Source organism: Ammospiza caudacuta, chromosome Z, assembly GCF_027887145.1.
Source record: "Ammospiza caudacuta isolate bAmmCau1 chromosome Z, bAmmCau1.pri, whole genome shotgun sequence".
NCBI lineage: Eukaryota > Metazoa > Chordata > Aves > Passeriformes > Passerellidae > Ammospiza > Ammospiza caudacuta.
In genome coordinates, this window is record NC_080632.1 from 43,208,932 (window position 1) to 43,229,854 (window position 20,923).

Here is a 20,923-nt window from a genome sequence, read left to right on the forward strand (position 1 = left end):
TTGATAACTGCTTTGGCCTATAGCAGTTGTCTGCTTCATCTAAAGTGTCACACACTGGCACTTGAAGCAAGTGTCAATTCAACGGGACAAATTTTTAGTTTGATAGCTCCAAGGAAAAAGCATTCACATAACTTCAAGTGATAGATGTTTTTCTCTGAATCAGTAGATATACTACTGATCAGAGAAAATTCTGACTGGCAAGCTGTAAGTCTCAGGAGCTTTGAACATTGCAAAATAAAAAGAGCTCCCAGTTTTCCAAATGTTCATTCCCCTATAAAGAAAGAAGACTGATGAAGTCATAGGTGGAAACTGAAAACTGAAGAGACTAAAGATGGATTTATAACTGCTCAGAAGAGCAGCATGGTCACCCAGCAAAGCATCTCAGATAAGTCTCATTTTCACTGATATTCTTAACCTTCCTAGTAAGAGCTCTTGTGTAGCAAAATTTAAAAAAAAATCTAAGGTCCTAAAATCATAACAGTAATAAAATATTAAATGTCTGAAAGTGAATTTTCCCTATTTTAGCTAGGTACACAGCTGCTTAGGAAGAACACCTCCAGTTGTGCCAAACCTATGTTTTGATGTTAACCAGAGTGTAACCTAACATTTTAAATTAAATGTCTGATGATAATGTTCAGAAAAATCAGCCAGAATGAAGGGAAGAAGGAAAAAAAAAAAAAAAAGGAAGCACACTGAGTACAGACTTAGTAAATAAACAGGAGAAGGTTTTCCTTTCATTAAGTCCTTTCATTAGGGGAAGAAGCTTTACTGGCTGTTAAGGGTATCAGAGAAACAAAGCAGTATGGCCTTAGAACATTTACACTTGCATGCTACCACACAACTTTCTGTCAAACTCTACCTATAGGATATAGACAGAAGGAAAACTAATCAAAATTTCCACAGCACCCTATACAACACCGATGTTGTATCCTGTATTTTGTGTTTCCCAATACTCAGCAGTTTGAATATGATTCTGAATTACTCTTTTTGATAACACAGTCTTAGTTTACTCATTCAGGTAATCCTTGTGTACCAACAACTATTCAAATAACAGATTATCACATATTTTAAAGATTCACCTTTGATATATTCAGAGAGTGCCAAAACCTCTACTCATCTGACAAGGCAATTTCTTCAGATAGATTAATGACTCTAAATCTGTATTCATTCACTGCCAGGTGCTGTCTAAGCAAGTTCCATTGGGAATGTCATAGTTTCCTTTTCCTGTGCACTTGACTAAGCACAAAAGTCCATGTTGTCATCTTCCTCCTCACCCTCAAAAAGTAAATGCCAGAGACATGACATTATTTTTGAATGTAATGTTCTTAAATTACAGCACTGTCTTGCATTTGTTGTATAGTTTGGGACCTTTCAGTGAATCATGTTCTCATCATGCTAAATGCCAGTTTCTTAATAATTATTATTCTGCTCTTGATAAAATTCTGGGAGTGGTTTAGCTGCTGAATCAGGAGACAACACGAGACTTCGTAAGAGAGGAAAAGTGCTGGGACATCCAGGAGATTATTGATAGACAAGCTGAAAGTAGAAGTGAAACCAGAAGATTAGTTCTTTAACCTTTTTATTTGTTTTGTAAGTCTGTAGAGATATACAGAACTTGGCCTTTTGATTGACGTGTGGTAATTATTGGTTAGAACACAAAACCTTCCAAAACTAATTGTAGTGGGTTTACCTGGCTGGATGCCAGGTCCCTGCCAAAGCTGCTCTGTATTTCCCCATCTCATCTGGACATGGAAGAGAGAATATAACAAAAGTCCCTGGATTTAGATGAGGGCAGGGAGTGATCATTTGCTGATTACTGTCACAGGCTTGGGGAAATAATTTTCTCTGTGACCAGTCAAATCAGATTAGGGTTTTGACAAATAAAGCCAAATCTTAAAACCACCTTCCTTCCACCAGGGCCTTTACTCCCACTTTTCTCTACCTCCTCTCCCCCAGTGATTCAGGGGGACTGGAAATGGGGGTTGTTATTAGTTCACCACATGTTCTCTCTTGCCACTCATTCCTCCTCAGTGGGAGCAGTCCTCATACTTTCCTCATGCTCCAGTGAGAGGTTCCCTCCCACAGAAGGAAATCTGCCACAAGCTTTTACAACATGAATCCTTTCAGCAGGTTGCAGTTCTTGCCAAACTGCTCCAGTGTGGATCTCTTTCATGAAGTGCAGTCCTTCAGGAGCAGACTGCTCCCGTGCAGGCTTCCCACAGGGTCACAGCCTCCTTCGGACATCCACCTGCTCAAGTGTGGGATCCTGCATTGCCTGCAGGGGGATATCTACTCCACCATGAAACCTCCATGCGCTGCATCTCCTGCCTCTCCTTCAGTTACCTTAATGTCTGCAGGCTGTTTCTCTTACATAGTCTCATACTTCCCTCTACTCTGGCTACAATTGTTCTTGCATAGTAATTTTTTTTCCCCTTCTTAAATCAGAGAATCATAGACTATGCTGAATTGGAATGGACTTGTCAGGACCATAGAGTCTAGCTGGCCCTGCACAGGACATCCCTTGAATCACACAGTGTGCCTGAAACTGTTACCCAAATACCTCTTGAACTCTGTCATGCTTGATGCTGTGACCACTTCCCTGGGGAGCCTCTTCCAGTGCTCAGCCACCCTATTGGTGAAAATCCTTTTCCTGATATCCTGCCTAAACCTTGCCTGACTCAGATTCATGCCATTTCCTCAAGTCCCATCTTGAGAGTGAAGAGGTGGCCACCTCCTCCTCTGCTGTTTTCTCACCATCGCTGATGGGCTCAGCCTTGGCCAGCAGCCAGGTCCATCTTGGAGCCATTTGGCACTTGTTCTGTTGAACTTGGGGGACACTTCTTGAAGCTTCTCAGAGAAATCACCTCTGCAGGTCCTACTCTGCTACCAAATCATTGCCACATAGACTCAAATGTAATAACTAACAAGTTTATTTTTGGGAAGCAGTTCAATACTTCTCCCATATTGTCCACAGTTCAATTTTATTTACACCATCATCTTAAGAAGCATAACTTACTCTTCAATAAATATGCAAAAATCAGTATCAGCAGAACATTTCCAACTTCTGGTCTCTTACAGACATTCCTAAGCTTAGGCAATTGAGTTAAATTATTTTCCATGACTCACATAAGTCAATGGAGAACACTGATTAACTTCAGTCTAGTCACAACATTTCAAGGTCATTTATGTGTTGACATTACTGAATGTTTTGAAATACCATCACTCCACTCATGACGTGATAGTAACCATAATCATTTATGTCAGAAATGTTACACTTAAAGCATAGTCCAGTATAAAAAAAAAAAAGGCAGGACTTTTTTTCTGTTAGGAAGCTTGTGAAGCTGTTTTTTGTGCTGTATTCTTATATATTGGGACAAAAGAAAATGTTCATTTTCCACTTCCCATATTACACAGTTCTGGTGGGATTCTTATTTTTTGGGTTTTATCTCTTTTAAGTCAGTCTTATTAATACATCAGAAATTTTCGTGTGCAACCGTGACACTAGTCATTTTCAATGCACATTGTGTATATGAACATAGTAAATCCATATTGATAGTTAAAATGCAGAATGACAGCTTATTTCTAAAAAAGTCTTTACAGCTTTAAGATGGGGATTGACAGGCAGTTCTGCCTTAGAAGAAGTCTCACCCTCACATCTAATGTTGCCAATATCACAAGATACCAGAGCAAAATAATAGCCATGCACATAAATCATTATATCACAGCTTGTGAATGGAAAAATGTTCTCATCCCAGTCACTCAGTTCTTTTAGCAATCCTAGCAAGTTATGTTTGACCTGCTCGTCAAACTAAAGGGCAGGAAGGAAATGTAGAGACAGTGGAAGTAGGGACACAGCACGGCAAAGACATGGAACAGGTCTAGAGGAGGACCACAAAGACCATCAGGGGGTTGGAATACTTGTGCAATAAGGAAAGGCTGAGAGAGCTGGTGTGTAAATCGTGTGTGTCCAGCATGTAAAAAGTAAGGCTTTGAAGAGATGTTATTGCAGCTTTTCAATACCGGAAAGAAGGCCTGTAAGGAAGACAGGGACAAATTTCTAAGCCAGGCCTGTTGTGATAGGACAAGGTGTAATGATTTTAAGAAAGAAGGATGGTTTAGATTACATTTATGGAAGAACTTTTCTACAATATGGGTGGTAGAACACTGGAATAGGTTGCCTAGAAAGTACTGAGTGCCTCATCCCTTTAAACATTCCAAGTGAGATTGGATGTTGCCATGAGCAACCTGATTTAATTAAAGATGTTCTTGCCCATGGTGAGGATGTTGGATAAGATAACCTTTTTAAGGTACCTCCCAACCCAAATCGTTCCATGATTCTAAAAGGCATGGTGAAGCATGTGCTTACCTGGGCTTGCAGGTGGGCTACAAAAAGCTTCAGGCTTCCAGATACACAATCTTTGTTGTACAAACCCTTGGTAGAGGAAATGTGGCTGTTTGAGGACACACTTTGCTTCTTAAAAGCACTGCAGTAGCCCTAAAATAATTTGTGTAATGTGGCTATGCATCCATTTGCTCTGTGTGTTGCTAAAATTTGGAGATAGTATGAGAATCTTAAAACAGAATTGAAAATTTACTGAGAAACAAATGATAATTGTTATGTGGTTCTATTTTAAAATGAGGCAGTGTGGGAGAGAAATCTTCAACTGATGAACTGATTTGGCACCAAAGATGATACTAAATGCCAGAGGTCTGCTTCACATTCCTTCCTTTTCTTGTACTATATGTTCTTGTCAACTCTATACTCCAAGTTGACTGAGACAAAAGGAGACAAGACTGTGAGCTTTTTTGATGGGAGAAGCATATGGCTAACAGAACTAATCACAAAATTTATGAAGACTGAGGGGTATCTTACCCAGCTCTTAAGCCATCTGCCTATAATTTTGATGTTACAGCAAGAATTCCATCCAGACCTATATTACTGTCTTCTGACAGTGTAGCTGTTAAGTTGTTGAACAGCCTGTATTCCATAAATAACCTTGTCCAGTCATATCTGATATTTTTTTCTTAAACTAAGACTTTAAGATGCAGTGTTATATCTTTATTTTAATGCTTGGATATCAGATTCTGGGCTGCTTCTCTGTCTCAAGTGGTTGGTGTTTGTTTAGCACAAAGTCCTTTGTGACTTCTGCTTGTCTGCTCTCAAATCTTTGATACTTATCAAAACTTTATTAAAGGTTTTGCTGTTTTTAAAATTTTTCTTCTCTTTCTCATTTTGTTACTTCTTTTTCATTTGTCAGAGATACCACTTCCATTATGAATCCCATGAAATCTTTGTTGCAGATATGTGGAATAATCACTTCCTATGAAGACTAGTTTTTCTGTTGTCTTGGCTAAAAGAATGGATTAAAGATATTTCGTACTTCTGCATACCATAGAATAGTTTGTGGGGAAAAAAAATGGTCCTGAAGTTTCACGTGCATGTAGTCTTTCTTTTTATCTAAACTGCTTGACTAATCCGTGTGGTTTTGACAAAAGTAACTTTATAATGTGTGTATCTCTGCTTGATTAAATTGAAGCTGTGGCTTTGTCCCTCTTGTAGCTGTAGCCGGGCATTCAAATGGATTAATGTTTTTCCATAATGCAGTGTTTAATATTTTCATTCTAGAGTATATCCTAATAGTGACTAGCCTACTGTATTCTAATCAGACTTTGGTTCTCACCGATTTCTTTCACACCAAGAAGTTAGTGCTGGATTATAAGGAGTTACAGTAACTACTGTGTTTGGTGTCTCTGGCAGTTAATGATAATGGGGTTTTTTGTGGTTTGCAAGTTTTAAAACATGGAAATTAAAAGAGGACTCCTTTGGCTTCTTTTCTCCCCAGGCACAATTTTAAATCATCATAACAATTTATGAGTGACTGAATTTCTTAAAGATGTGTGTACCTACCAATGGATGACAGTTATGTAAAGCAATCAGAGTTTGACATACTTTACTGGTCTAGAATTGATGTGAGGATTTTACTTTTAATTTGAAGACTATCCCAAAATTACTTGATTTGACTTTTCAAGTAACTATAGTAATACTTGTGATGGCTCACAACTGAGTTGTGAGGTTGAGAGAAGTTTGTCCACTCATACAAACTTTAGTTTTTTATTTAAAATAATAAACCCTCTTTTCCCCTCCTTGTCCCAGAAAAGGTGCTGGTAAATGTAGTGCTGTGCAAGTGAAGTGAGTTTTATTTTTTATGTTGTTTAGAAGTTGGCATTTAAATCATATAGTGTAGGTAAAGTTGTAGAATTTTCTCAAATATATATTCATTGGATGGGTTCCTGGTTTATAAAGTTATTGAATTCTAAAGGATGTGTTTGTTTCTACATCAATACCTTTGTAGTTCCAGAGCATTCTAACTAATGCTTCTTTATAACTGAAATATGTACATAAAAGACAAGATTAAAAAGTCTATGAAGGCACTCTGCTCCTGGCACTCAAAATCAGTTGATAAAAAATGAATTTTAATTTCTGATCAGCCAAACAGTCCCCTATCTTCTGAAAAGCTCTGTTTCTCTTCCAGCTGGCATAAAGTGTCCAATGTCTGTCAGTCAGCTGTCAGTCAGACATTGCAGTATTGTGAGACTCTTGGTGTTGTGATGCAGTAACTTTAGTTTGAAAGCACTTTATATTTGAAAGCCATATATCTTATTTTGCTTATTTCTGTTAGGTTAATAATAGTTTTGAAGGGCAGGAATAGATCCCTATGTGGACTAGTTCTTGGCACAAAGGAATTCCTTATTTTGTCTAAATCAGGACTTCATAGCAAAAATTCAACAAGTGGCTAAAATGCTGATTAAAATTAGCTTCCAGTGTTATTAGGGTTCCTGTAAACTAAATTTAAATTTGTTTATATTGTCAACTAACCCCTTCTATATAGAACATTCAGATCTTTCACTTTCAGCATGTGTCAGATGTAATACCAAGTTACTCATGTCCTTGGTTAAGAATGAAACATGAATCTACTCCATTAGAAATGGAAAATCTAGACTGTTCTTTTTCCATTCCTCTACTTGGCTCAGTATCTTAGAGAAAGCCCAGTGAACAGAACTGAAACTGTTGCCTAAACTTAAATTCTTACTCAATTCAGGTCAGTTCTGGTTGCATTTATTTTTTAGTTCATACTATGTAACACTTTCCTGTTAATATTGTCTAAAGATTTTTTTCCTACTTCCTCTAATTATTAATTTAATATATCCGAATTTGGCATTTCTAAAGGGATTGAAGTCCCTTACTTCTTAGAAAAATTGAACACTATATTCATGTGGGAATAGGGGTAGAGTTTTTACTGCACAATCACTACATCATTTCCATATCCTCCTGTGGTGGGTATGTGACCAGTTCCTTACAGTGACAGTATAGCAGCAAGCCTGTCCGTATAATCAGAATATCTGAATGTCTTTGGCTGACAAACACCTTTAATAGATTTTCTTATATCGCATGACTTCATATCTGTTCCTTGCTTGTATGAATATTCAAAACTTTCTCTTAAAATGTAAAGTTTGCAATCCAACATTCTAACTTTGTATAAACAGAAATAATGTATCACAGAATCACACAATATGTTGAGTTGGAAGGGGCCAACAAGGACCACCAAGTCCAGCTCCTGGCCTTCATAGGACACCCATGTGCAGAATCACGCCATGTGCCTGAGAGCATTGCCCAAACACTTCTTGAACTCTGTCAGGCTTGGTGCTGTGACGACTTCCTGGGTAGCCTGTTCCAGTGCTCAGCCACCCTCTGGTTGAAGGACCTTTTCCTGATATCCAACCTAAACCTCCCCTGACACAACTTCAGGCCATTCCTGTGGGTCCTGTCACTGGTCACCACAGAGAAGAGATCAGTGCCTGTCCATCCTCTTCCTCTCACCAGAAGAAGATGTAGGCTGCAATGAGGTCTCCCCTCAGTGTCCTCCAGGCTGAGCAGACCAGGTGATCTCAGCTGCTCCTCACAGGGCTTCCCCTCAAGGCCCTTCAGCATCGTCATGGCGCTCCTTTGGACACTCTCTAGCCTTGCATGAGGCTGTTGTGGCACCCAGAGCTGCCCCCAACACTCGAGGTGAGGCTGCCCCAGTGCAGAGCAGGACAATCCCCTCCCTTGCCTGGCTGGCCATGCTGTGCCTGATGTCCCCAGGACACGGGTGGCCCTCCTGGCTGCCAGGGCACTGCTGACCATGGTCAACTTGCCATCAGCCAGGACCCAGTGGTCCCTCTCTGTGGCACTGCTTTCCAGCATCTCATTTCCCAGTCTGCCTGCACATCCAAGGTTGCCCCATCCCCAGCTGGTACTTACCCTTGTTGAACTTTATATGGTTGGTGATTAATTTGTGTACTCTGAACCTGAAAAGGTTTGCTAGATGAATTGATGGGTGTAGCTGGAAGGAGAGATAAGGAAATGAAGATTAATATCTATATATAAGCTTTGATCTTGTGGCATTTTCTGAAAATATGTTTTATTTCTGTGAGCTGATTGAAGATTGACTGTAATTACTTTCTGTTGCAGATGAGCCAACACGTTCCTTGAGTGGTCTTATCTTGAAGAATAATGTAAAAGCACATTTTCACAACTTTCCAAATGGGGTAACTGACTTCATTAAAAGTGAATGTTTGAACAACATTGGTGATTCCTCCCCCTTAATTAGAGCTACTGTAGGTAAGTTTGTTCTTAATGCTGTCCTCTGCATACTGAAAATGTTTCTTGTATAGGTGTAACTGTAGTAGGGATATAAAGAGTTACTAAATTAGTAAAATTTTTTGTTTCTCATGATTGTCACAACCTCACCATGTTTCAATGAAATTTTTCTTTATTGTGGATATAAAGATGTCATACTTTAGATTCCTGTTATCTTAGAAGTGATGTAGCAATTCAGTTCATATTTCTTGAAATGCAAGATTTGAATCTTCCTAAATTGAGCTTGCTGCCAGCTTATATACCTAAAAACAGGAACACGGTAAAGGCCTGACTTAAGAGCTATTGCAGTGCTCTGATTGCATTAACGAAATGCTTCTGTTAGCTGATTTTCTGCACCCCACCCCCTATATGCACACATATGCACATCCTCTCACAGGATCATCATACCATGCATAAGGCATTCCCGTAAAGAGCTTCTGTCAGAAAACAGTAGGTAGGTGTGGTGTACGGAACTTCATAGTATCATAAAATCTTGAAATGATCTCAGAAGAGGCCTTAAAGGTTATCTAGTTCCAGTGAGAAGTTTTATTTGTTACTTGAATTTTTGATTTTGTAAATACCTTGTCTTGATAGACATCTTTCATAACATACATATATTAGTATTTTTTTTTACTTAGTTCAAGGTGAAGTTGCTTTTCTGTTATTTGATAATGTGATTTCCTTCAATGTTATAGTAATTTTCCTGGTCTGATCAAAAACTAGAAAAACATAAAGTATGTGTTTGAATACTGAAAATGGGTATGGGTGTCAGTTCAGAAAGAAATTCAACTTTTCTCAGATGACTCATCTTTTAAAATAATCTGTCAGTTACTATTTAGAATAATTTGCTTTTTCTATAGGATTCCTTCTCCAGGCATTCAGGTTATGGACTAAAGACTAGAGGAAGTTACTAATTTCTTAAAGTAATTTCCTGCTGTCTTGCCAGTTGTGAAGCTGCTTTACTATGAATTCTATTAATGATCAATGCTACTAATGAGAGTAGCAATAAGTCTTTGAGTGGCAGGTACTCTTTGAATTTCAGGTTGTAGAAGTCACGCTTACTTCTTTGTTCATAGGAGTTCTCAATGGAGTACAATAGACCTAGCTAAGGAACGTATTCCAGCTCCATTTGTTTTGCTGTCTTAGGGTTGTTTGGTGATGGTCTGTGGGGTATTTTTTGAGGGAGTTAGAGGTTGTTTGTTTTCAAGCAGTTACTCTAATTTTACCTGATGGGAGATGCTTGTGGATTAGTAGCTTAATTATTGTTCAGCTTTAGGTGATCTTTGCAGGGATTATTAGGCATATATGAACTCTGAAGATGAATAACAGCTGATGAACTGCATGCTTGCATAAATGTTGCTGTTTTGCATGTGTTTGGCACCTTTCTGTTTGAAGTGCTGGATCCTTGTAGCTATCTGAACTTGATCTAATACCCACTGGATTTTAGATACTAGTGAAGTGTAAAGAGGTTACTGTCTAGCTAGACAGCCTTCTTAGCATGAGGTGGCCGGTGGAGATTAGAGCTGCTCTTTCTGCTGAGTGCGTGTTTTTGCAGTTCAAGCACTATCAATTTAATGAGTCAATTGCGAATAATACCTCAGGAATTCTGAGAGCAAGAACATCAAAATGGCAGCAGAGAAGCTTTAATGCAGTATTCACTCTCCTTTGTGGTCTCTAGCATCTAGTGCTAATCAGACAGAAGGTACCTTTTCGCTCAGATGGAGGCAAGCTGGTTAATCCCATCTTCAGAAGTCACCTTGCTGAGGACAATGAGCACATGACTTGAGACCAAATGATAACTGCACATTGTTTTATCCTGACTTAGCTTGTCCTTATTCTAATCCCCAAATGAATAACACAGTGTATCTTCTCTGTGCTGTTCACCAGTCGTATAGGTTTTAAAACCCCATGTGCTAATTTTGAAATATAGATTCAATGAGGATGTAAATACATCTCCTAAGATAAGATAAGTGTATGCAACTGTTCTTAAAATTTTCTAGGGACTCTAGTCTGGGCAGGACCTTAGTATAATTCCTGATTGAAAGCAAGGAGGGTAAAGGGTTTAAGTGTTTTAAAGTAGTGGAGGAACTGGAGAGTTGAAAGCTAACAATTGCCCTTTAAGGGGGAATTTCATTATGAAGTTCAGCTTTTAAAAGTTAAGAAGTTCAGAAATCAGCTTCAGGAGTTACAGAGGCAAAGCACCATTTGTACAGAAAGTTTATAATGGCATGTATGGCCTGAATTGCAGGCCAGACCATTTCATCCTCTGAAACCAGTTCTGGGACCTTGAAAAGATCCAGCATATTTCATCAAAGGAATAATGTGAAATATTTATTAATTACTGCATGTCCTGTCCAGGATGTCCTTTACTCTGTAATGCTGTCCTTTATTCTTTTGTATTTAACCAGAATTTTTGCATTTTATTCCAAAGAAAAATGATATATTGTGAGTAGCTCAAGGCAAAAGCTTGAGAAACTTCTTCCATCACATTTTGCTTGGGAGATTACTAGTTGTAGTAGTGTTGACTTCTTCTGTGTAGTAACTGCCAGTAGCATTAAGGATTGTGCTAGCTGTTACATTTTGCATTGAGGCAAAATGGACTCATACAAATTCAGTTCTAGTTTATGAGCGGCTTTCTCTATCCCTGTCACTTAATTGATTTTTCCCAGGATTTCTATGTGTGCTGGAAACACAATTACTGATTCTTTGGGCTGACCTGTGTGTTTGCTGGCTCTTACAGCTCCTAACTGGCTGACCTGCCATAGTGTTTAAGCTCTTAGTAGGTACCTTGGTCTTAGAATGTGTCCTTAATGTTTTGCATGAACATAGTAAAGTTGTAAACGTGTAATTTATCGCTAGGTTGTAAGTTTATTGAACGACAGATTCCCACATTCATGCTTTCATCTGGTAGTAAAAAAGGAAGTAACTTGGGATGGATACTCTGTATTTATTAAAGGTCCAGAGTTGCCCAGTGTTTAGTAAATTTAGAGCCAAAACTGCCCTGCTGTGGTATAAATTATACAGATATATAAATGTTATAAACTACAGTTTCCTTAAGTGAGGTTACATGGTGCTTGATTTCTAATACTTGAACCCTTCATAGCAGCAGGAAGGAGCAACCCACCTTTGCTGGTCAAAGCCCTTCAAATAGCATTTGCAATTAAATGTACTTCCTCTTCTTATGCTTGCCAGTCCTTAACAAAACTATGACTTTCTTAGCTCTTTAGATATTGAGGGGAGAAAAATATGAAAAATGTATATGAAAGAAGTGAAAGCATGTGAGATCACATTTTCTCCATTCTTCTGTTTCTTTTAGGCATTCTGATAACAACCATTGCCTCAAAAGGGGAGTTACAGAATTGGCCTGAACTCTTGCCAAAGCTTTGCAGCCTGTTGGATTCTGAAGATTACAATACCTGTGAGGTAAGGAGATTTACAGAAAACAGAAGAGGATCTGTCTGAATGCCATGATTTTTTTCTCTCTTTAGGGACACTATATATATGTATTGTGTGTACGTCTGTATGTATTTATACATGCCCATGTCTTCTCCTTGCAGAATGGTGGCTCAGATTTGATACTTTTTCTTCTAAATGTGCTCCATATTCTTACTGTTCAAACAAATTGATTTTCTTTGCATAAAAGTGGAATGAGATTGCAGATGGATAATCATCATATCTCAGCTCAGAAGTCTCCTGAAATTACTGTTCTGTGATGCCTAATCTTTTAGACGCCATTAGCATCATCAAGCTGGTGTTGAATTTTGTCTTATATAAAAGTACTTTTCATTCTTTTTGTAACTTAACCTGGAAGCGTGATCAATTGCTATATCAAGGTGAAATTAACTGTTTTGTTTAGTCTGTATGAAGGGAAATAAGTAAATAACAGTTTTAAACTAATAAAAAATATAAAGCTCTGTCTGATGTAAAATAATTAAGATTGTGATCACAGCATTTGAATTACTTAATAATGTCTCCAGGAAAGTGCAAAACATGTAGTATAAAGTGAACTTCAGAGACAAATAATGATCCAAGATGCCACATTGTTTTTTAGGGTTTTGTACTTTTTTCTCTCTGGAAAAAAATCCCACATTTGAAAATTAAACTCAAATATATCTCTTTTGTCTCGTAGTGAATCATGAAAGGAAATACAATTATATATGCAATTAATTTGGATACTTCTGCTCATCCTACTTACTTCTCAAATAAAAATTAACTTTTAAGTGTTCTTTGAAGTACATTTGGATACATAACGATCAAATCAAAATAAAATTATCACTTAGTCATTGCTGACTCCTCCAGCTTGAGAGCTGACAGATGCTCAGATGCTGGTTTAAATAAAATGCCTTTAAGAATATTTCAATTTAATCATTAATTAGTTATCTGCATTTACACTATTAATTAGCTACATTTACTGTGTTGTGTTGAAATTACCCATTCTATATGAAGTCTTAAATTTTGTTTTCTTCAGAATGCAAAAGAAGATACTTATTTGTTTATTCATTTTTAAACAGGGCGCTTTTGGCGCTCTTCAGAAGATATGTGAAGATTCTGCTGAAATTTTAGATAGTGATGTGTTGGACCGGCCACTCAATATCATGATACCTAAGTTCTTGCAGTTCTTCAAGCACAGCAGCCCAAAAATACGGTAGGTTTATGAGTTGTACTTACAGTTACCTGTTAAAATTCTTTTACATTAGCAGCAAGGCTGCTGTTTTGTAGATCTCTTTAAAACCTGCTTAGCTATTTTAAATGATCCTGCAGAAACCCACAGAGATTCCATGCATCAGTAATTTTCATTGTATCTTTGAATAAGCTAAACTTAAACTATGGAGCTTATCTTGATAGTTAATACAAGAATCTCACCTCTTCATACAATCAGTAAATGAATCCAAAAATTAAATAGCTTCTTTTAAGTTTTTGCATATTATTACAAAAAATTCAATGCTGTGCTTAGAACTTTTTATTCTGATTAGAAATTACAATTTTACATTCCTTTTGTAATGGCTTCAGCAATGGGAGAGTGAAAATTCTTTTGCTGACAAAAGTTTCTGATTCTGATGGAAGAAAAAAATTCTGCATTTAACTGAACTTCCTGCTGAATCAAATTAAATGGATTCATCATCCCTACACTGTAAAACCGTATTACTCTCTCCAAAGTAACAGTATAAAACAAAAATTCCAGAATTAAATTCTATTCTGCTAGTATTCATTACAAAGAACAAAAAGCTTTTACCCTGAATTGAGCCAACGGAGTGCCCCTGCCATAAGGAAGGCTAATGGTATCCTGGGCTTAAGTATTGCCAGCTGATTTAGGGGAGGTGATCCTTACCTTATTCTTCCTGGTGAGAACACACTTGAAGTACTGTGTCCACTTCTGGACTGTTCAGTGCAAGAAACACATGAATATACTGGAAAGACTCCAGCAAAGGGCTGTATCTGTAAGGGTCAAGAGAGTTGGGACACACCAACATATGTAAATACTTTAAGAGAGTGAGAAAAAAAAAAGCACAGGCTCTTTCCATTGGTGCTCAGTGGCAGAACTAGAGGCAGTGGCCACAAATAGAAACTCAGAAGTTTCTTCTGAATATCAGAGAACAGCTTTTTACTGGGAGGATGACCAGTCCCTGGCAGAGGTTACCCAGAGAGGTGGGGGAGTTTCCATGCTTGGAGAGATACTCAGTAGCCAGCTGGACATGGCCGTGGGCGAGTGGCTGTAGGTGGCCCTACTTGAGCACAGGCATCGAACAGATGACTTTCAGAGGGGCTTTCCAACCTCAACCATTCTATAATTCTTTGTAATTCTGTGAAATGTGTTTTATCTTTGAAATTATATTTGTCAGATTTAAGGTGGCAATTCTTTATTCCCAAGAGTAGTAGATAGTGAAGACCAGGACTAACAATAGAACTCTAATACAGTTTAGAAAGTCATCTATAAAAGGTGCTCGCTGAAGTCATTATGAAACAAAATGTGAACTTGGTTTTGTGGAAAGATAAACTTAATAATTATCTGGAGCTGGGAGAGAGGCAGAAAAACATGCTTTTTTCCTCACCACACTGTACAGTCTTTTGCTTTTTTCCTGTGTTGCTATGTTCGTGGCTTTGGTACTTAAACCAGTTTCAAGTTTAAAGACTATCTGCCTGCCCACAGCCTAGTTTCAGTATGTAGTGCTGAGGTATGAAAAGGACTAGTAATATCAGTGCAATACTTTAAATCTACTAAAAGACAATTTTTGAACAATGTTTTATGACACAGTCTTTCAAGAAATATCTAAACAGAACAGAAATTTGAAGTTACAGTAGTAAAAATACTGTAATGACTCTACAAAGGGTTCTACAGGTAGTTTTGCCTTATGTCTCTGACTTGAGAATTTGACTTTTGTGTCTGAGAATGAAAAAGACCTGTAAGTAATGGCTTTGCATGAAATGGAATAGAAGAACAGTGCTTCATTTCTTAAAATGTTTCTTCCACAAGTGTTGTAGTATGTATCCAACTGCACGTGTGTTTTTTTTCTAAGCTACATCTATATTGTAAACACATTCTGGTCTCAGTAAATTGTAAACATATTGCAAAGACAGCTGCATACTTAACAACGAAGAAGGTCAAGCTATGATACTGCCATATTGACTTGTATGGAATTATTATTATCTGAGAAGATCACAGTCTTAAAATGCTCAAAAAGAACATATATACGGTTCAGAAAAAATATGCCAGCTGTAGTCATCCTAGCCTATTTACTGAATACTTTATTTTTAAATATTTTTAGGTATATCAAAGTATACCTAATATATAAAAATTACTACATATTAAAATTTAGTTTAGTAATTTTTCTTGGTAATGCTACACATGCACAGATTTGTTCTCTCTTGCCTTTGAAGATATTTGGTTTATGCTTTTGATGCCTGAGTACACGTTAAAAAATGTTCTAACTCATGAAGCATATATATTTTAATTGTTTCTGTTGTAGGTCTCATGCAGTGGCATGTGTCAATCAATTTATCATCAGCAGAACTCAAGCTCTTATGTTGCACATAGATTCTTTTATTGAGGTGGGTATATATTCTTGGTTGGAGTTTTAAGTCAAATTACCTATCTGATTTATCAAGAGGTTTGAACTATGTTTTACAACCACCTCTACCCCTAAACTCTCCATTTCTTATTGCTCATTCTTAGCTTAAGCCTCCATGCATTGAAGTTCACTCTATATGCTTGTGCTCAGAGCTAACTACAATGTAAGCTAAAGAAGTAGGTATATTTCAACAGATGTTTCCTTTTCCTAAGTAGGGAAAGCTCTTGTTGTGTAAAGGCACAAAAGTAATGGCAGCAGTCTGTCCCATACCTGTCCTGAGAAGTGCATGTCACTAGGCCTGTCTGCCTGTCAGAGTAGTGTTACAGAACTTGGATGAGAAGGTTCTGGGTTCTCTAGAGTATTTTATTTGCTCCTCTTATGTACTAACACAATTTATATTAGGACCAAATATAATCCAGAAGTACTGTTCTTGTGCCAGGGTTAATACACAGTATCATATTTATGTATAAAAATATACACTGAGAGACTGAAGAGTTAATTTGCTAACCTGTATGTCTTTAAAAAATAAAATAGTATTCTAAAGTGTGCGTTGGACAACTACAGAGATACATCTATCTCTTTTAGTCAGCCAGTAATGTAAATTCTAATAAAGTTGAACATGATGAATTGAGGTTTTTCAACTGTTACTATTTTCTAACAGAATCTTTTTGCACTGGCTGGTGATGAGGAGCCTGAAGTACGCAAAAATGTTTGCCGTGCTCTTGTAATGTTGCTGGAAGTTCGAATGGATCGTCTCCTTCCTCATATGATTAGTATAGTTGAGGTGAGTCTCATTTCCTGGATGTTCTGCAGATTCCCCTGTTTGACATTGCAGAAATAATGAACAAAAAGCATTCATCAGAATGTTGTTGTTCTTGCACTTGCTAGCTCTTTGTTTCCCTTTAAGACTGAGATTGCAAAACATTATTCTTATATAATTGCAAATTGACTTTGTATTTCACAGGCAGTGCATATGGCAGTTGTTTATTCTTCGTTAAATCAATTATCCCAGAATGCCCAGGATCACAGCCAGGCATTGCATGACCCTAAGTGCAAAGATTGTGTTAAAAAATCTAGCACTAGTGCTGAAACTGCTAAAGTTTACACATTGAAGCTGTCACTTTTTCGGGTGTGTTGACCGTAACAAGGATAAAGCATGTTGTTTTACATTGCTGAGGTGCTCTTTGAGCTGCTAATGAAAAAGATTGAACATAAATGTTCTATTTTATACAAGTAATTTATTTTTATATTGTGTAGTACATGCTTCAAAGGACGCAGGATCAAGATGAAAATGTGGCTCTGGAGGCATGTGAATTTTGGCTGACTTTGGCTGAACAGCCAATTTGTAAAGAGGTATTATGTCGGCATCTTACTAAGTAAGTATCAAGAATTGCAGCTCATATTTATTTTCAGACAGTCCTCTTAAAATTTCAGTTGACTTGGTCATGGATCCTCTTAGAGACAGTGTATATGGCTTGCAGTATGCTTAGAAGAATTCCATGGCTAGTTCTTGTTCCTAGTAAAATTGAAAAAACTTCTGTCTGTTTCAGACCCCGTGAACTCCAGAAACAATTTAACTGTGTCACTGTAGTGCTTACCTCAAATTTAATAAGCTGTTACACTTCACATGAATGCAAAATGCACTTAAGTGAACAACTCTATGTGACATTACCCATAATATCTCATGTATGAACATGTCATCTTGACTACTGCTATGTAGGCATCTCTATGCAGTGCTTCAGTGTGCATTGTCATGCAAAGGGTTCTTCATTTTAAAAAGAGCATAAAATAAAATGACACATCTTGGATTTAGGAATCTTTTTTTTATAAATTACTCTTACAAGTTAACTTGAAGAAAGCCTGTACAATTTGTTCCTTCATACTTCTGTAACGTGATGGTTTGAGTTTCAAAACCTACTTCTTCAAAGTTTCAAAAAGTCTTCCTATGCCTCAAGAAACAGATCTTTGAATGGGAGTAAACATCCATGTGTGTAGTGTAAATCTTTTTTTTTGCAACAGTGCTTGCAATTTCCTCCAGACTAATTTGAAATCTTTTACAACAGGAAATTAGTTTTTCAGTGTTGCCATCAAATGAATACTCTCTTTTCATTTATGAAGACTTTTTAAAAATGGACAGAGTTCTGTCAAAGTTTTGAGTGGAAGAATAGAATGACAGGAGATGCATCCTTTTCAGCAGAAAATAGCATTATAGATGTGAAGTAATTAAAATAGAAAACAATTTTTTTTTCCTAACCAATTAACAAGTAGAAATTTGAGATTAAAACATGTATTGTTGCAGAGAAAGACTAGGAGTTAAAACCAGAAGAATAAGTGTTACAAGAAATTATTTTTAAATTTCACAATGGTCTGATTTAATTCCTACTTTTTTAGTTCAAAAGGCAAAAGAAGTCTCTACACACACCACATAGTTAACAGCTACTAGCATTAAATCTCTTTTCGCCTACATGAGCCTTAACACTGCAACAGCATCACACTCATTTTTTTAAAAAGCTTTTAAATTTCTAGAAAAATAAATTATTAAAAGTCACATCATGTTTTCCCCAAAATCTTTCAATGTCATGTATGTTTAAGGCAACTTACTTGTTGGTGAGTCTTGTTTGACTAGGAAGCTATATAAACTTGTCACTATTTGATAATCTTAAAATTTTGTATGTTAAATTAAAAGTGGGACAGGATCTTCTCAAAACTTGTTCATCTGGTTTCTAATATCTGTTCCATTTTATGCCTGGGAACTTCTTTATAAAATGTATACTTCACAAAGTATGCTGCAGAAATGCCAATGACAATATTTATATTTACTATTCCTTCATTTAAGGTTTAGAACATAATGTGGCACTTCCGTGTGTGAATATTAGAGCAAGCTTGATACCTTCAAAAACAATACTCACCTGCAGAACATAGCAAGATTGAGTCTGTCATTGTTGTTGTGTCATCCCTGGTTATTAGTTTCATTTGGCTTATATGTGCTTACTCGTTTTTTCTTTTATTGAGGTGAACATGTTTTAATGGGAAGTATTTGCCTTTTTCCATAGTACTTTTTTAGCTGTACATCTGTATGATTGGAGCGTTATAGCCATAACCTGTTAATTAATTAAGTAAATCTTAATATGGATTAGTCAAGATTTCTGCAATGTTGAAAGCTTGTCTTACTGAAGAAATCATGAGTTGATAGGAGAGATTGATGTAGTTAGGCCTCTGTCCTTAACAATAGTGAGGTAGAGTCTTCATCAACAAGTAAATAAAGTGACAAGCACTATTGGCAAGAGTCAACTTATCACACATATTGCAGGAGTTTGAGTTCTTACTGAAAACCTGTAGATGTAATTTCTGAAAGGTGCTTCCGAATAAATTAATCAGTTGTGCCATGGGGCTACTTCTGTTTAAAAGTTTGTCATTTGAAATAACACTTTTTCTCATTACAAAGTATTGATGAATCTTATGACATAGAACTTGGCCTAGGTAATAGCTCTTTTTATCAGGCTAAGGTATTTCTCTTAAGCGTTGGGAGGTGAGGGTTACAACCAAAATTATGGCCCATATAAATTCAAACCGTTTTGCTTTTATATGTGTTACTTTATCATGTGCAAATATTTCTTTGTAGGCTGATACCTGTGCTGGTAAATGGTATGAAATATTCAGAGATTGATATTATTCTGTTGAAGGTGAGCATATGTTTCTTTTACTCTGTTGGAATACTTGCTTAGGTTCTGACCTATAAATCAGAATGGTTCAGGTCAGAGTGGGCAGACCTCACCTACCATCTCTTCAGTGGAGAATTAACTTTCTGGGGCAAAGTAGGCTGTTCCAAATACTAAATGCAACTGATGCCATGTTTGTTGGAAAATAATCTGTGGCTCTCCTGCTTTGTCCCAGTCTCCTCTCACGCAGCTTAGGCAGAGCTGGGATACTATTACCATGAACTACTTCAAGAATTCAGCATTAAGAAAATGTTTAAACTAATTCTAATGCCTTCCAGGTTGAATACATAGCTTTTTCCATCACTACCTATGTCTGTGTATCAAAATTTCTGAATCACTTCTTTATATTTCATTCCCGTTGAGTAATTTTTTAGCAAGAAGGTTACTTTGGGGGTGAACATACGTCTCTTCCTTGTAGCTTTCTATTGCTTTTCTGGCAAATGCAGCAGTAGAACACAGAAACAGTGGCATCTTTTTGGTTGAGCGGCACAGGTGGGATGTGAATCTTTTATGCACTTAAAAAATCTTGAACTAAAACTACACTGTTAACTTCCTTAAGCAATACAGTTGAACTAGTTTATCTAATAAAACAATTTGGTGACAGGGGGATGTTGAAGAAGATGAAGCTATTCCAGATAGTGAGCAGGATATAAGACCTCGTTTCCATCGTTCGAAGACGGTGGCTCAGCAACACGAAGAAGATGGTATTGAAGATGATGACGATGATGATGATGAACTTGATGATGATGATACTATTTCTGACTGGAATTTAAGTAGGTGAAAGTAATGTGTTGAATGCTTTGAACAAGAGCTACTTACATAGTACAAGAACCACAGTAAAAAGACAAGGAATACGAAGGCTTTTTTTTTGACTACAAAAAAAACCTGCTGACATAATTGGTGGGTTTGTTGGAGGGGAGAGCCTTTGAGATGTCACTTTGACTTTATAACTATATTGGCAAAAGCTATCCATCTGTAAGCTTATTTTGAGTATGGCAGATCGAGTTACAAATATATATTTGATACAATTCAATGGAGCTTTCAGGCCTAATATTTTAATTCTATGAAATAATAGAAATCCTGTATCATTTGGTTAAATTCAGTTTAAAAAGAGAAAAAAAAAGCTTTGCACATTGATAACTGGAGCAAGCTTAATTATTGCTGTCTTTAATTTCAATCTTCCCTCTAAAATTGGTTTGTGTTTGATTTGGTTTGGGTCGTTTTTTATTTCTATGTGAACATTCTACTGCCTATAGCCCTTACAGGTATTTCTTTTCTCAGTGAGGAATTTGCTTCTCAGTACAGTACTTTAGTTGTGAAGGTAAGAGATGGCTCTCAGGAAACCAGAGTTCAAATGTCCTGTTGTGGGAGTCATAGGACCTTTAAGTTAATAGGCTATGTTATAAGGAAAGAAAACACCACAAACTTCTTTTTTAAGTTCAGTGACAGAAAATAGC

The 20,923-nt window shown here is 36.9% G+C and overlaps 1 protein-coding gene across 1 annotated transcript in view; it reads left to right on the forward strand.

Moving 5' to 3' along the window:
• Positions 1–20,923, forward strand: part of TNPO1 (transportin 1) — a 69,925-nt gene that overhangs the window by 28,172 nt on the left and 20,830 nt on the right. The window contains exons 4-11 of the mRNA XM_058823243.1: positions 8,513–8,662; positions 11,997–12,103; positions 13,192–13,325; positions 15,646–15,727; positions 16,409–16,531; positions 17,005–17,123; positions 19,370–19,430; positions 20,071–20,239. Coding sequence (XP_058679226.1) covers positions 8,513–8,662; positions 11,997–12,103; positions 13,192–13,325; positions 15,646–15,727; positions 16,409–16,531; positions 17,005–17,123; positions 19,370–19,430; positions 20,071–20,239 — 945 coding nt within the window. The remainder of the gene's footprint in view (positions 1–8,512; positions 8,663–11,996; positions 12,104–13,191; positions 13,326–15,645; positions 15,728–16,408; positions 16,532–17,004; positions 17,124–19,369; positions 19,431–20,070; positions 20,240–20,923) is intronic.